This window comes from Camellia sinensis, chromosome 9, assembly GCF_055761805.1.
Source record: "Camellia sinensis isolate YWXY chromosome 9, ASM5576180v1, whole genome shotgun sequence".
Classification (NCBI taxonomy): domain Eukaryota; kingdom Viridiplantae; phylum Streptophyta; class Magnoliopsida; order Ericales; family Theaceae; genus Camellia; species Camellia sinensis.
In genome coordinates, this window is record NC_138969.1 from 197,045,612 (window position 1) to 197,058,888 (window position 13,277).

Genomic DNA, 13,277 nt, shown 5'->3' on the forward strand with positions numbered 1-13,277 from the left:
AGCAATGCCTTTACTCCCCTCGGTCCCTGGCCTTTGCTGCGGCGTGGGGTTGCCCTTCATTGGTGCCCTGGTGGTGGGTTCCTCACTTGGTGGGGGTTAATTCCTAGCTGACAACCGGTTATCCCGGGGCTAGGGCCCAACGGGGCTGTGATGACACCACAGAGCCCTTTTTTCCCCGATCAAAAAAAAAAAAAAAAGAAAAAAAAAAGAAGAGAATTTGTTAACAAAGTAAATATTACATATTCTTATGCATGATTTCATGATTTTTTTGTCTAACATAAAAAATTGTTTTCTTTATCCTTCATTTTTTTTTAAGTTCAAATAAAATGTCGAGAATGCGATTAACAATGGAAAAAATATAAAAAAATGGGAATAAAAAATAATAATTATAAATTTATGAAAGTATAATACTCATTTATACAATTTAATGCATAAATTACTTATATTTTAATGAGTTTATAATTTTTTTTTCAATTTTCTATTTTTTTGATATTTTCCCATTAAGAAATTCTTTAAAAAAAAAGCGGGCAAATTAACTACATCTCCCTTGAAGTTTAACGAAATTACAGATTCCCCTTGAGGTTTAAAAATTACATCTCGCCCCATCGCAATTAACATCATTAACGGATATCATAAATTAACTAAAATGCCCTTTTGACAAGTAAGGGCAAATTACTTACACCCCCTAAATTACAGGTTCCTCCATAAAGTTTACCTAAATTATCATTTTTAAATAAGTTATGAAATGTAAAATTAAAATGGAAAAACACTTATCACACTATAAAAAATTAAAAATTTAGAGACCAAAATTTAGGGATAAAATTATTTTTAGGAGACCAAATATTTTTGTTGCGAAAAGTGTCGTTATTATATTTTTAGCAACGAAAATTGAACATTAGTAATTAATTATTATCTTTTTGGTATCAATTTTTTTGTCTTAAAAAATAAACCATTTTGAGACCAAATTATTTTGTCCTTAAAAGTCTATTTATTATTGACATTTTCAAAATTTCATCACTAAAAACCTTATTTTTGACTTTTTAGGACGATTTTTTAGCGACTATCCTCGTGATGATAGAAATTAGTCCCTAAATATCTTTTACAACAAAATTTTCACTTTTAGAGATCAAAAAAATTGTTCTTTAAAACTCTTATATATTGTAGTGTCAGATGGTGAAAATATCATAAAATGAACAAATAATTAAATAAGTTAAAAACACAAGAAATAGCTTATTAAAAAATTCTTAGAATATGTTTGATTTGATTTTTAGAAATTAATTTTTAATTTTTTAAGAAATAAAAAATAAAAAATAAATATTATTTTTATATAATTTTATCTTTTGAGTGGTTAGAAATAATTTTTGCAAATTAAAAATATTTTTTCATATTTATTTTTATTAAATTAGTTTTTTTTTTTAAATTCTGAAATTTTTTTCTAAATAGCAAATCAAATATGATTTCAAAAACTTAATTTTTTTTTTCTATCTAAATAAGTAATTCATTTGTAAATTTTGTTAATTTATCAAAGGGATTTCAAGAGGGATAATATCCTCCATCAATTTATGTTTTAGTAATTTCAGTTAATCATTCTTAACATTTAATTAGTGATAAAATTGTTATGCGAATATAAATTTCAGAGAACGGAACGTAACTTCTGAAGTCTTATAAGAAAATTTGTAATTTAGTTAAATTTCAAAGGGAGATGTAGGTAATCCCCCCCCCCAAAAAAAAAAAAAAAAAAATTGGAGAAATGCCATGCATGAACAACTTGTACATTTGAAGTTGGGAACATAGACATCCCCACACTAGATTCTCTCTCAAGCTTTCCCTCCAATCCAACCCGAAACCCCCTCAAACCAAAATCGCAGTCTCTTCTTCTTCTTCTTCTTCAATTCAAAACCCTAGGCTAAAACCCTAAAAGTCTACATGTTATCTCTTTCACGAATGAAATCACTTGTCTCTCCAACTCTCTCCACCCTTGCCCCTAAAACTAGGCGTTTCTCTCTCTACTCTCAACCCTCTCGATACCTTCTCTGCAATCCCAAACCTCCGCAAAAACCTAATTTCTTCCATGTAAAAACCACCATGCTTCCGCACAATTCTCCAATGATCTCTATCCAAAGTCATTGTTTGAATACGGAGGCGTCTCAGTCGCCTTCCGGCGAAATCCACGTCATCGTCGGCCCGATGTTCGCCGGAAAAACCACCACTCTGCTCCGCCGGATCAAGTCCGAGAGTAGTAATGGCAGGTTTGGAGCTTTTATTTGATAAATTTCTTGTGTTTGGTTGAGTTTCTGGTTCATTGTTGCATATTATGCTGTTTTGTTGGCAAAAAAGAATCATCTTTTTGAATTTTGTGTGTAAGATTGAGTTTTGGTTTAAATTCACGTGTATTTGTTGCATATTATGCTGTTTTTTAGGATGAAAATGAGTTTTTTCTTCTTTTGGTGCCAAAACTTTGATTCTGGAATTCAATGTTGAAAAGGGGATATTAGAAACCTTTGATAGGTGAGAGTTGTCATGAATTTTATACACCTAATTTTGGATATAGAATGCTTTTTTTTTTTCTTTTTTTTTTCTTTTTTTTTTTTTTGGGAATAGAGTGACAATGCTCAAAGTCTGTGTAATCAAATTACTTCACCAGTGAAGTAAACATGGCCCAAATATTCTGCCTTTTTCTCTTTTAGCTTATTTAAGGGTTCTATATGTAGGATAGAGATGTTTTGAGCCGCGTTGGTACCTGGACATTTGGAGTAACATTCCTATGATTGTTATAGTAAAATGAACCACATATGTAATATGTGTATTGAATTCCGTCATTTTGTGGTGTCAAATAACACAATGTATCTTTTTCTTTGGTGTCAAGAAGAACATGATTGGTTCTAGTGGATTAGATGATGATATACAGAACAATCATAAAGGGCTCCCATAAACTCCTAATTTTCAATTTCACTTAATTATTTCTACAATATTTTAAGAGTTATTTGAAGGCATCTAAAAGCCCCAATGTTTTTATTTTGATTTTTGGTCTTTTTGGTTGATCTTTTTAGTATTAGCATTGACAATTTAACAAATTCATTGAGTTTTCATTCACTATACCAATCATTCATTCAAAGTTTTGCTATCTTCTGAACTATTTTATTTAGCGAACTAAATGTCCCTAGTGTTTCTGTTCCATTGATGGAATGAAATTATCACTGGTGAGATCTTCCAGCTTTCAGGCCAACGTCCTCAAGAACTCCACCCATCTGGATAGGACATTAAGAGGTCTTTGTTTGTCAGGAAGATTGAAAGAAGCAGTTGGGTTACTCTGGCGTGCAGGATTACAGGTGTACCCTGAAACCTATTCTCTTCTTTTACAAGAAAGTATATTCAGGAAACAATATAGATGGGGAAGGAGAATCCATGCACAAATGGTGGTCGTTGGCTTTGTTCCCAATGAATATTTGGTAACCAAATTGTTGATATTGTATGCAAAGGCAGGGGATTTAGTAACTGCTAGCAGTCTGTTCAATGAGTTGCCGAGGACTAGCTTAATTTCATGGAATGCAATAATTGCTGGTCATGTGCAAAATGGTCTTGTAGAAATGGGATTGAGTCTTTATTATAAGATGAGACAGAGTTGTTTGACACCAGATCAGTACACCTTTGCGTCAGTCTTTAGAGCGTGTGCCACTTTAGCAACGTTGCAGCAGGGCAAGCAAGCCCATGGCATCTTCATAAAGAGTCAAATTAGTGGAAACGTTGTAGTTAATAGTGCCCTCATGGATATGTACTTCAAATGTAGCAGTCCTTGTGATGGGCATCTAGTATTCGATGAATCTTTGGATAGGAATGTGATTACATGGACTGCATTAATATCCGGATATGGACATAATGGGAGGGTCGAAGAAGTTTTACAATCCTTTCATAGGATGATAACTGAAGGTTTCAGACCAAACTATGTTACGTTTCTTGCAGTTCTTTCTGCTTGTAGCCATGGAGGTTTGGTACATGAAGGTTGGGAGTATTTCTCATCGATGATGAGAGATTATGGTATTCAACCAAGAGGGAAACATTTTGCAGCAATGGTTGATCTTTTAGGGCGTGCTGGGAGGTTACAAGAAGCATACGATTTTGTTCAAGACTCACCCCATGAAGAACACCCAGTGATATGGGGTGCTTTGCTTGGGGCTTGTCGAATTCATGGAAACATGGACATGGTGAAGCTTGCTGCGAAGAAATTTTTTGAGTTGGAACCAGAGAATTCTGGGAAGTATGTCGTCCTATGTAATGCTTATGCTACATTTGGTTTGTGGGATAGTGTTGCAGTGATGAGGGGGCAGATGAGGGACTTTGGTATGAGAAAGGAACCTGGTTATAGCATGATTGAAGTTCAAAAGGAGGTTCACTTCTTCTTTATGGGGGATAATTCTCACAAACAAACTGAGCAGACATGTGACTTAATTAAAGAAATGACTTGCATTTTAAAGGATGCTGGCTATGTTCCTGACTTGAGCAGTTGGTGGTAAGATAGAGTAGAATTGACTTGGTGGAGCCTAATTAACTTGTAAAAAAATGGCTCAAGTCCTACTTTTTCCTTCTATAAAGAGGCATGGTTTCTTGGGAGATTTTGAAGGTCTAAAAGCCTTGAACCTTGAGGATGGTGGTGTATGACAGTAGATATTATATTTATCATTGCTAGTAAGGTACATTGAGTATTTTGGATATGCCCCACTTATTTACGGGGGTATCATGTTCCAAATTAAGATGATGAGGAATTATTTCCTATGTATGGCATTCTTTTGACATTAAAGTTGGGTAGTTGTGAAGGAGTGTAGAATGCACACTCATCAACTTGGCAGACTCTGTGAACGGCAGTGATGCTGATTGACTGTTGTTTGTTTGTAATAATATAGGTCCTTACTGATGGGAGGATATTCTGACCAGATTTACTATGGGAAGCCTCTAGTTTGGTTGAAAACTTTTCTTCCATAGGTGACTGACTGGTTGATTGGAATCACTGGATAGCCGTAGATTTTTAGCACCCCAAGCCAAGTTCTTATTCCTTTCCCCCCCCCCCCCCCCCCCCCCCCCTCCCCTTCTTTTTTGCCCCTGATATTTCTGATGTAAGAAACAAAGGCGAAAATCATTATCCTATTAGTATTGTTGGGTTGTCAACTCCTTGTTGAGTTTGTGAGTAGAATTCTGGCCATTTAGCTGATGCAATGTTCAGAACACATTACAATGGATGTCATTTTCGCTTATTCAAAGGGTCTTGAGCTGGAGCATCTTCCCCTGGCCCTCAGATCAAGCAGTAAAGTGATAGGGTGAGGTTGGGCTGGATCTTAGGTTTAAATCTTGGCAGCTAAAAGGAAGACCTTATCAGGTCTGAAGCATTGAAGGTGTTTTTTTTTTTTTTTTTTTTTTTTTTTTTTTTTTTTTATCAATTACTGCTAAATGATTATAAATAAAAAAAAAAAAAAAGTGATTATGTATTTTATTTTCCTGCTGTTCTAATGCTAAATTTTAGTTACCAAAAGAAAAAAAAAATTATTATGTATATATTGTGTGTGGTATGCATTCTAATATTCCATGAGCAAACTGGAGTATGACTTTGAAAACTTGAATGACATGCTTTTGTTCAACCTTTTTCTGTGGGGAATGCATGTTTAAGCCAATTTTCAACACATTATATTTACAGCATTGGTTTAAAATCAAACAGAATTGGTTTTGAGAACAAGAACTGAGCATTTTATTTATTGGTTTTTACCTATCATTAATTCTCTAGTTCTTTATGAATTTTATGCAGAAGTGTAGCAATAATAAAATCAAACAAGGATACAAGATATGGACTGCATTCCATTGTGACACATGATGGAGATAAATTTCCATGTTGGCCGCTGGCAGATCTGTCTTCTTTTAGACAAGAATTTGGTTCTGATGCTTATGAAAAGGTATTTCAATGCCAATATTGATGATACTCTTTAAGTGTAGCATTTATTAGTTGTTAGAAAAATCTATGTGGAAGTTGATATTTACAATAACATACTGTATAACACTGGTGTGCAAGATGCATATCTGGAGAAACGGCTACAAAGTTCTTACCTTCGAAGTCGTATGTTTAATTTACAATTCCAGTCCTGGCATTTTTTCTGTAAGCCTTCTGTCTCTCATGCATTTGTTTTGTATTGGTATCCATTCCATGGTGACAGCTAGACGTGATTGGTATTGATGAAGCTCAATTCTTTGATGATCTGTATGATTTCTGCCGCAATGCTGCTGACTATGATGGCAAAATTGTTATAGTTGCTGGTCTTGATGGTGACTATTTGAGGTATTCTTAATTTTTCTCTGTTCTCACCTGGTGCATTATGCAATAACTTGTTTTTTTCTCATTAATTTGTACGTACCACATAATTTATTGTACTATTATTTCAGCTTATTTGACGCCAAAAAGTTTATTTTAAAAAGTTTGTTAGGGTTTGCTTCACTGAAAACTGTTTTTAATTGAAAATTTTTACTTGAGTATTCCTCCTCTTTCTTAAATATTATCATCATGTCCCCTATATAAACAACCCACTCCTCTCACTCCCGAACCTTTACAACCAGTAAGGACAAAAAGAATAGTTACACAACAAAATATTTAGACAAATATTACTTTGCAACTTAAATCTATAATTTAATTACTGCATCAAATGTGTTAAAAGCTTCTGTACAAAACTATAACCTATAATATGTTCTGACAACTTCATTAGAACATCCTATCAATTTGCCCCATCATTCGAAAAGAATCTTTTCTCTAGAAATTTTGTCAACTTGTCTTTGATGGTGAACTAAAAACACATTGGCAGGAGGAGGTTTGGTTCAGTTCTTGATATTATCCCACTTGCTGATTCTGTAACTAAGTTGACTGCTCGGTGTGAGATCTGTGGCAAGCGAGCTTTCTTTACCTTGAGGAAGACCGAGGAAATGCAGACAGAATTGATTGGTGGAGCTGATAAATACATGCCTGTGTGTCGGAAGCACTATGTCAGTGGACAGGTCGTTAAAGAGGCTACAAGAATTACCTCTGAATATCAGAAAGTTCAATCTGGCTAGTATCCATAGCTCGTCCTATCTTATTGATATGATGATACCTGGTTGTTCCTAATCTGATTTGGTTTCTTGATGTTAGGTCTCAACACATTGATACTGAATCTTGACTGGTTTCAAGAATTTTATTGATTTTGTCCCCAAAAAGATTGTATATATAAGCTTTTGACTGGTTTCAATGCTTCTATTGCTTTTGTCTATTATAGTTTTTTGTATTGCATTCATGACAGAGCAATGAGTGTGGATGTATGAAAGATTGCCGATCAAAACCCTTTTTCAGTGTTTTAAAAAGGGCGATGTGCTCCAAGCAGGTCGAGGCGATGCGCACAAAAGGCACTGTTCTTTGTTGTGTTCTCTCTCTCTCTCTCTCTCTTCTTTTTCTTTGCTGGTTCTTTGTCTCTTTTTCTTTTTTTCTTTCTTTCATTTTTTGGTCCAGTTATTCTTCTTCTTCTTCTTTTCTTCTCTACTCCAACCATTGTTCCCCCTTTCTGTCATTGAGTTCTCTCTATCAGTTACCACGTTTTCATCTTCTTCATTATGCAGCTAACAATTGAATGTTTAGTTCTTTGGTTTTTTTAATTGGTGAAACTTATTTTATGATTTTTAAAATTCTATATATATTTGTTTATGTTGAAAACCCCACCTATATTAAAATTTTGCTCATTGTGTGCAACTTACGCCTCACTTTGGTGGGGCATACGTCTCGCCTCGCACTTAAGCTATAAGAAATCTTATCACCTCGGTATGCCTAGAGCTTTTCAAAACACTGCCTCTTTTTTGTTTTAGTTTTAGTTTCTAGTTTTCAAGCTTTGTTTGATCTACTACGAAGTCAAATTGTCTACCTATTATGGAAAATTTTGATTTACTTCACATTACATGTATTCTCAAAGTTTACCAGTTTGAATGAGTAATAGCAGAGTTCACTTTGTGAAAAATTGCAACTATCTCACTCACCAGCACATCATTTTTAGAGTCTTAACTGAATATTAGAAATTAATTTATGTGGAAAACATTTTTCATAGAAAGTTTTCCACAGGAAAGCGTTTTCTAGCAAAACAAATGGAGATAATCCTCTCACTTGGTAATTGGAACAGGACATGAGTTGGTGATGCTCTAATAATTTCCTGGTTAGTTGATGTTTCCACATGGTTAACTTTTTAAGTCTCAACTTGATCTTGAAAAAATTTCATTTGTTAAATGGCAAATTAAAAGCCATTGCTATATCAAATGCATTTGATACTAGGTTAGTGGTTTGGTGAAATTTATGAAACATGGAACAATCAGAATCTAAAATATTTTTGACATCTTTGATAGGCACTTCCATCTGTGCATTGTTTTGTTAAATGAAAAAAGAAAAAAGGTAAAATTGCTTTCATTGAGAGTTGAACTCAAGACCTCCCGCTTACTAAACGGGTGCTCTAACCAACTGAGCTATGAAAGCTTGTTGGTGTAGAAGTTATATAAAAATTATTTTGACTCAAAACAAACGAATAATCAAGTTTTCATAAAGTAGTATAAGTTCAGTTTACTTGCTTTGATCAATATTTTAGGACAAAGTTTTTTGTAGCAATGTATTAAACCTTGAATTTTGTCTTTGGAGGCTCTTTGGTTGGGTTTGGTCGCAATGAAAGAGGTCAAACTAACAAATATTTGCACACGACGATGTTGAAAGTAATCTATTGATATGTTTTTTTTTTTTTTAATTTTCTTATAAATTTCTTATAAAAATTTAATCTCTTTACCAATTAATTTAAATTTCAATTTTCATCATATTTGTCGCTCTAATCAAACAGACCTTAAGGAAAATTTGATGTTGAAACAATGACGCTGTTTTTTTTTTTTTTTTTTTTTTAAATTATCAGGAAGAAATTTCATTACTGGTCAAACAGCATTTACACAAGAATCCATCCAACAAAAGGCTTACACCAAGCTAAGAAAAATCAGAACAAACAAGCACACAGGTATAAAAACTATGAGAATCTCAAACGCACAACAAGTGCTCGCGCTTGCACTGCAAAGCAGAGGTCGAATAAAATCAACTGTAGAGCGTGTCTAAGATAGGTCATAGATTGTAACCACAGAGTGAGTAAGCCACCTAAAAGCTCTGATGGATTCTATACAAACACACCCAAACAAGAAAACAAAAAACTGGAAAATACACCTCATACTCGGAGGCAACCAGATCTGATTTGTGAACAATGGAGGCAAACAGATCCAAGGCAGATCTGGTTGAGGGAAGGGGAAGATAACGACGGCGAGCAACGGAGTAGAAGACCAAGGCAGATCCGGCACCGGTGGGAGGAGGAGCAACCCAGCAAAGCTTCCACCAAGGGAAAGAGACGCCTCACAAAGAGGGAGAGGTTGGGAATAGAGGACTCCCAAGGTTTATTAAGCAGTAAAGAAGGAAAGAAAAAAGGGGGGGAGAGAGGAGAGGGGTGGCCGGAGCCCCCTCCCCCTCCCAAACGGCGCCGGGTGTGAAAAACCCTAAAGAAAGAGGCTAGAGAGAGATGCTCTCGTTTAGAAAGAGAGAGAATTGGTGGTTAAAGGGATTTGGTTGAAGGGATTTGGGAAGAGATTTAAAAAAGAAAAATAAAAAAGTAGGTGAAATGTGAATATTTCACCTAGTTTCATATATCTTTTCCCTTTCTTTTTCAAATCCCTTCTTAAATCTCCCAACCAAACACGGCATTAGTAATATATACAATTTCAGCAATATTTGTGAAGGAAAAAACATGTATCTGATCCAAGACAGAACACAGTCATCATAAAGAATACTAATAATTTACCAACAATACTACGAAAGTACATTAAGAAACAACATGCCTATTCACCCTAAAGAAACGAAAACCAAAATAGTTAAAACATAAACAAAGAATAATGACAAGAGATTCTTCATCAAGATTGGTTTGGTCAGCGATCAAAACTTGCTTTTCGAACTGGTCTGTTCTCTAATCAGCCTAGCCACATTTGTTCCAGCTTTAGTTTTCTCAAGATTTGGCAAATGTTGTTGGAGGTTCTTTACAAGAAATTCATGAAGCTCGCTAAAACTCTCCTGCAGAAGAGAAAGCGAAGTTTGTAAGAAATAAACGATCTTTAGGGTAAAGTTCAGGCCATGGTTCTTGCTATAAAGAGGAGAATTTATAGGATCAAATTTTGATTGGCATCATTGTCTAACTAGGTTAACAACGCTAATAGTCTCAAGCACATTGTTGTACTCATTATTATTACCAACGACATAAAGTAAAAAAACAAATAGAATTACCCTTTTTGAGATCTTTAAAGCTGTTTGGATCACATAGTTTCCAAATTGATCTCTAGCAATTTTCTCAAGCATGCCTTTTTGCTTTTTGGTGTCTTCAACCAAATAAACTATCGCCAAAGGAGAAAACTGTAAGCATTTCTCCACAACATGGCTACCATGTTTTATTAGCGAAAGCCTTGCATATCTGCCTCTGAGACGGAAACAAATCTTATCATTGAGCTCTGAGTTGTCAAGTCCCAAGATATGCTGCACAACATAGTTCCTAAAGAAAGACAATACGCAAACCCCAATGAGTTCTGCTGAAAATACAATTCATGAAAATCGAGTTATATTTTTTTGTCAATTATGGGATGGTAAATCAGATTAGTACCCTGAAGGATCAAACGAAAGGCAAACTGATTCAAGCGAGATACGATCTAGAAGAAGACGTCGTTGTTGTCCTGTTATGCTGTTAATGCACTCATTTAGGGATATACATCCTACTGGATCCATAGCCAATTCAACACAACGCTCTATCACGGCTTCAAATAGTACCTTAGATCGAATGAGTCAATTGCATTAATTGTCATGGACTCATATTAGCAAACTGCATATAGTGGAAAATAAGCAAGCATAAATTGATCAATATGTCACACATATGCAGAAGTACAATTGAGTTTTTCATATTAATCCTTTTTCTAGTAAGACATTAGGGTGGGTAGATGCTGCTCTGAGACTCACAGTATAATGTGCAAAAGTACAAACACGCACACATGCATGTTTTTAAGTAGTCAGAAAATATGCAATAATCTTAATAGTCATATTAGTATGTGATACACATAATGCAAAATATGTATAAGCTTTCAATGGAGCTAAAATGAAAATTCAAAGGGGGAAAAAAAAGATTAGTGAAGAGAAGGAAAGAAAATTACCTCATTTGTCTGACTATCCAAGAGGATGAAACACTGTTGAATTACATGCCTGCCTATGCTACGAGTCATCAGTTCAAAGGATCTGGTGGATAGAGCCGATGTCACTTGCTTGGCCAAATCTAACTTCTTGACCTGTTTGATAAGCTTCTGAATTGATTGCGACCTATCAAAACAAGCAATGTTGTGAGTCCATCTCACTAATAAGCATAACAATTTAGTGTTACAATAAATGTGGTTCAATTCAAGATTCCAAAACTCACCCGTTTCTAGTAAATGCCGCTTCAATGAGTAATGCGTTCTGCAAAGTTATTTTCAAGACAACCAGCTGCAACTGAGAGTAGTCACACTTTTCAATGAGCCTCTGAAATACGTAACGCCCATATTCATCGGTCAACAGCTCAAATAGAAACTCAAAAACCCCATTAAGTATCGTATTATTAATCACAGGATTCCCTTTCTGCAAAAGACTCTGCAAGAACTTGGAGCCATTTTCACACCTAGCCAGCATACTCACATCGCTTCTTTGCAGGAAAAACTCACAGATCAGATCATCACAATACCCACCTTGCTGATTCAACAAACCAATAGAACTTGCCATTCCATTGGACAAACGGCACCCATTACCCGAATAATAGCCATTGCTTCCAGTTGTGTTGAATTCATTATAATTAACCAAAGAACCAACTGGGTAGTCCAATTCCGGGTCATAATTCAATCCACAATCTCCCATTCCTGGATAGGGACTGGCAAGATCACTCAGGCCAGATGGTCTCTCATAACAAGAATTTCTATTTGCTGCTTGTCCAGAGAAATTTCCAGGAAAATTATTTAGTTCATAATCTAAATCATAATGATTCAGGTAATTCAATGGGCCCATAGAACTTTCTGAACCAGAATACATATCTGAAACCAGAGCATCTCCTACAAAATTAACCAACAAAGAAAACTCATTCGCTCGGACATATGTACAAACATGATATATACACACACAAACACAACATACATGGATAATGTAAAATTTACCTCCATTGATGGAACTATGATTTTCCCAGATATTTTCTTGAGAAATTGATAGTGTTGATGATGGTTTCTTGAATTGGGGATGATTAGTATCATCTTCTTTTGAGGTTGGAGAAGAAGAAGAAGCTATGCCATTGTTGCTCTGTGAATCGCTTTCTTGACAAATTGTGATGAACCCATCTTCTTCTTTCAACCCAAGACTATGAAAAGAGTGAGAAAGATCAACACAATCATCAGAACAAGAAGAACCAATGAGCCTTTGAGAAGTTGAACCCCCCATTGAAACTTAAAACCCAGAACAGAACAACAAGAACAAGAAGCGAACAAGACAGAATATAATGATTAATCGCTTTGTTTTTCTTCTTCTACCAATGTATGTATGTATGAATGTGTGTGTGGGCATACGAAATTGGGCATACGAATATATATAACTATATATATATATATATTATATATATACACAGGGCAAACTATATAACTGTGTATATATAGTTTCAGAGTAAGTTTGAGTCCAACTCGTACAAGGAAAGCAAACCTGGTTGTTTTTGGAAACAGGGCATACGAATTGGAGGGGTTTTGTGAAAATTAATAATAATAACTCAGATTGTTTAAAATACAGATTGTATTCTATGATTTGAAATTTTTTTATTTATCAGAATTAGTTAAAAGATTAAATTTTTTTAGTGCACTCCTATGCAATGACAAAATTACTTGACTTATTAATTTAAATAAATTTATGACATTATTACAAATTGTTAATTAATATAATAATTTATTAATAAAATGAGTTATTTGTTATTAAATTAGAAAAGTCAAGGAACGAGAGGTAATTTTTAGAACTATAGGAGGTAAATCATATTTTAAGTAAATTTTGAGGATGTATTTGTAATCTGTCCTAATAATAATAATAAATAAAATTAATGAAGTTTCCTTTTCTAAACCAAAGCCATGAAACTAATTTAAAGTGAGTTTTAACTTGTTTTTCAAAATTGGCAGATTTTTTATAAAAG

General features: G+C 34.5%; 2 protein-coding genes and 1 non-coding gene across 4 annotated transcripts; 1 reads left to right on the plus strand and 2 right to left on the minus strand.

Moving 5' to 3' along the window:
- The first annotated feature begins 1,744 nt into the window (after positions 1–1,744).
- LOC114270807 (thymidine kinase a) lies at positions 1,745–7,259 on the plus strand. 2 transcript variants are annotated; one of them, XM_028212406.2, is made up of 4 exons: positions 1,745–2,249; positions 5,792–5,936; positions 6,195–6,316; positions 6,834–7,259. In XM_028212406.2, the coding sequence occupies exons 1-4, from the start codon at positions 1,927–1,929 to the stop codon at positions 7,078–7,080; spliced, it is 837 nt and encodes a 278-aa protein (XP_028068207.2). In that variant the 5' UTR covers positions 1,745–1,926; the 3' UTR covers positions 7,081–7,259. The 2 variants fall into 2 exon arrangements, 1 of the variants encoding a protein (XP_028068207.2); XR_014340879.1 differs by lacking the exon at positions 1,745–2,249 and adding an exon at positions 2,566–5,384.
- Positions 7,260–8,441: 1,182 nt separating this feature from the next.
- On the minus strand, positions 8,442–8,515 carry TRNAT-AGU (transfer RNA threonine (anticodon AGU)). Its single transcript has one exon. It is a non-coding gene; the product is annotated as a tRNA-Thr (tRNA).
- A 1,296-nt stretch (positions 8,516–9,811) lies between these two features.
- Positions 9,812–12,847, minus strand: LOC114270816 (pumilio homolog 12). Its single transcript, XM_028212414.2, has 6 exons — positions 12,271–12,847; positions 11,508–12,168; positions 11,248–11,410; positions 10,707–10,870; positions 10,337–10,598; positions 9,812–10,126 (listed from the first exon to the last, which is right to left on the minus strand). The coding sequence occupies exons 1-6, from the start codon at positions 12,545–12,547 to the stop codon at positions 9,992–9,994; spliced, it is 1,662 nt and encodes a 553-aa protein (XP_028068215.2). The 5' UTR covers positions 12,548–12,847; the 3' UTR covers positions 9,812–9,991.
- Between the last annotated feature and the right edge of the window lie 430 nt (positions 12,848–13,277).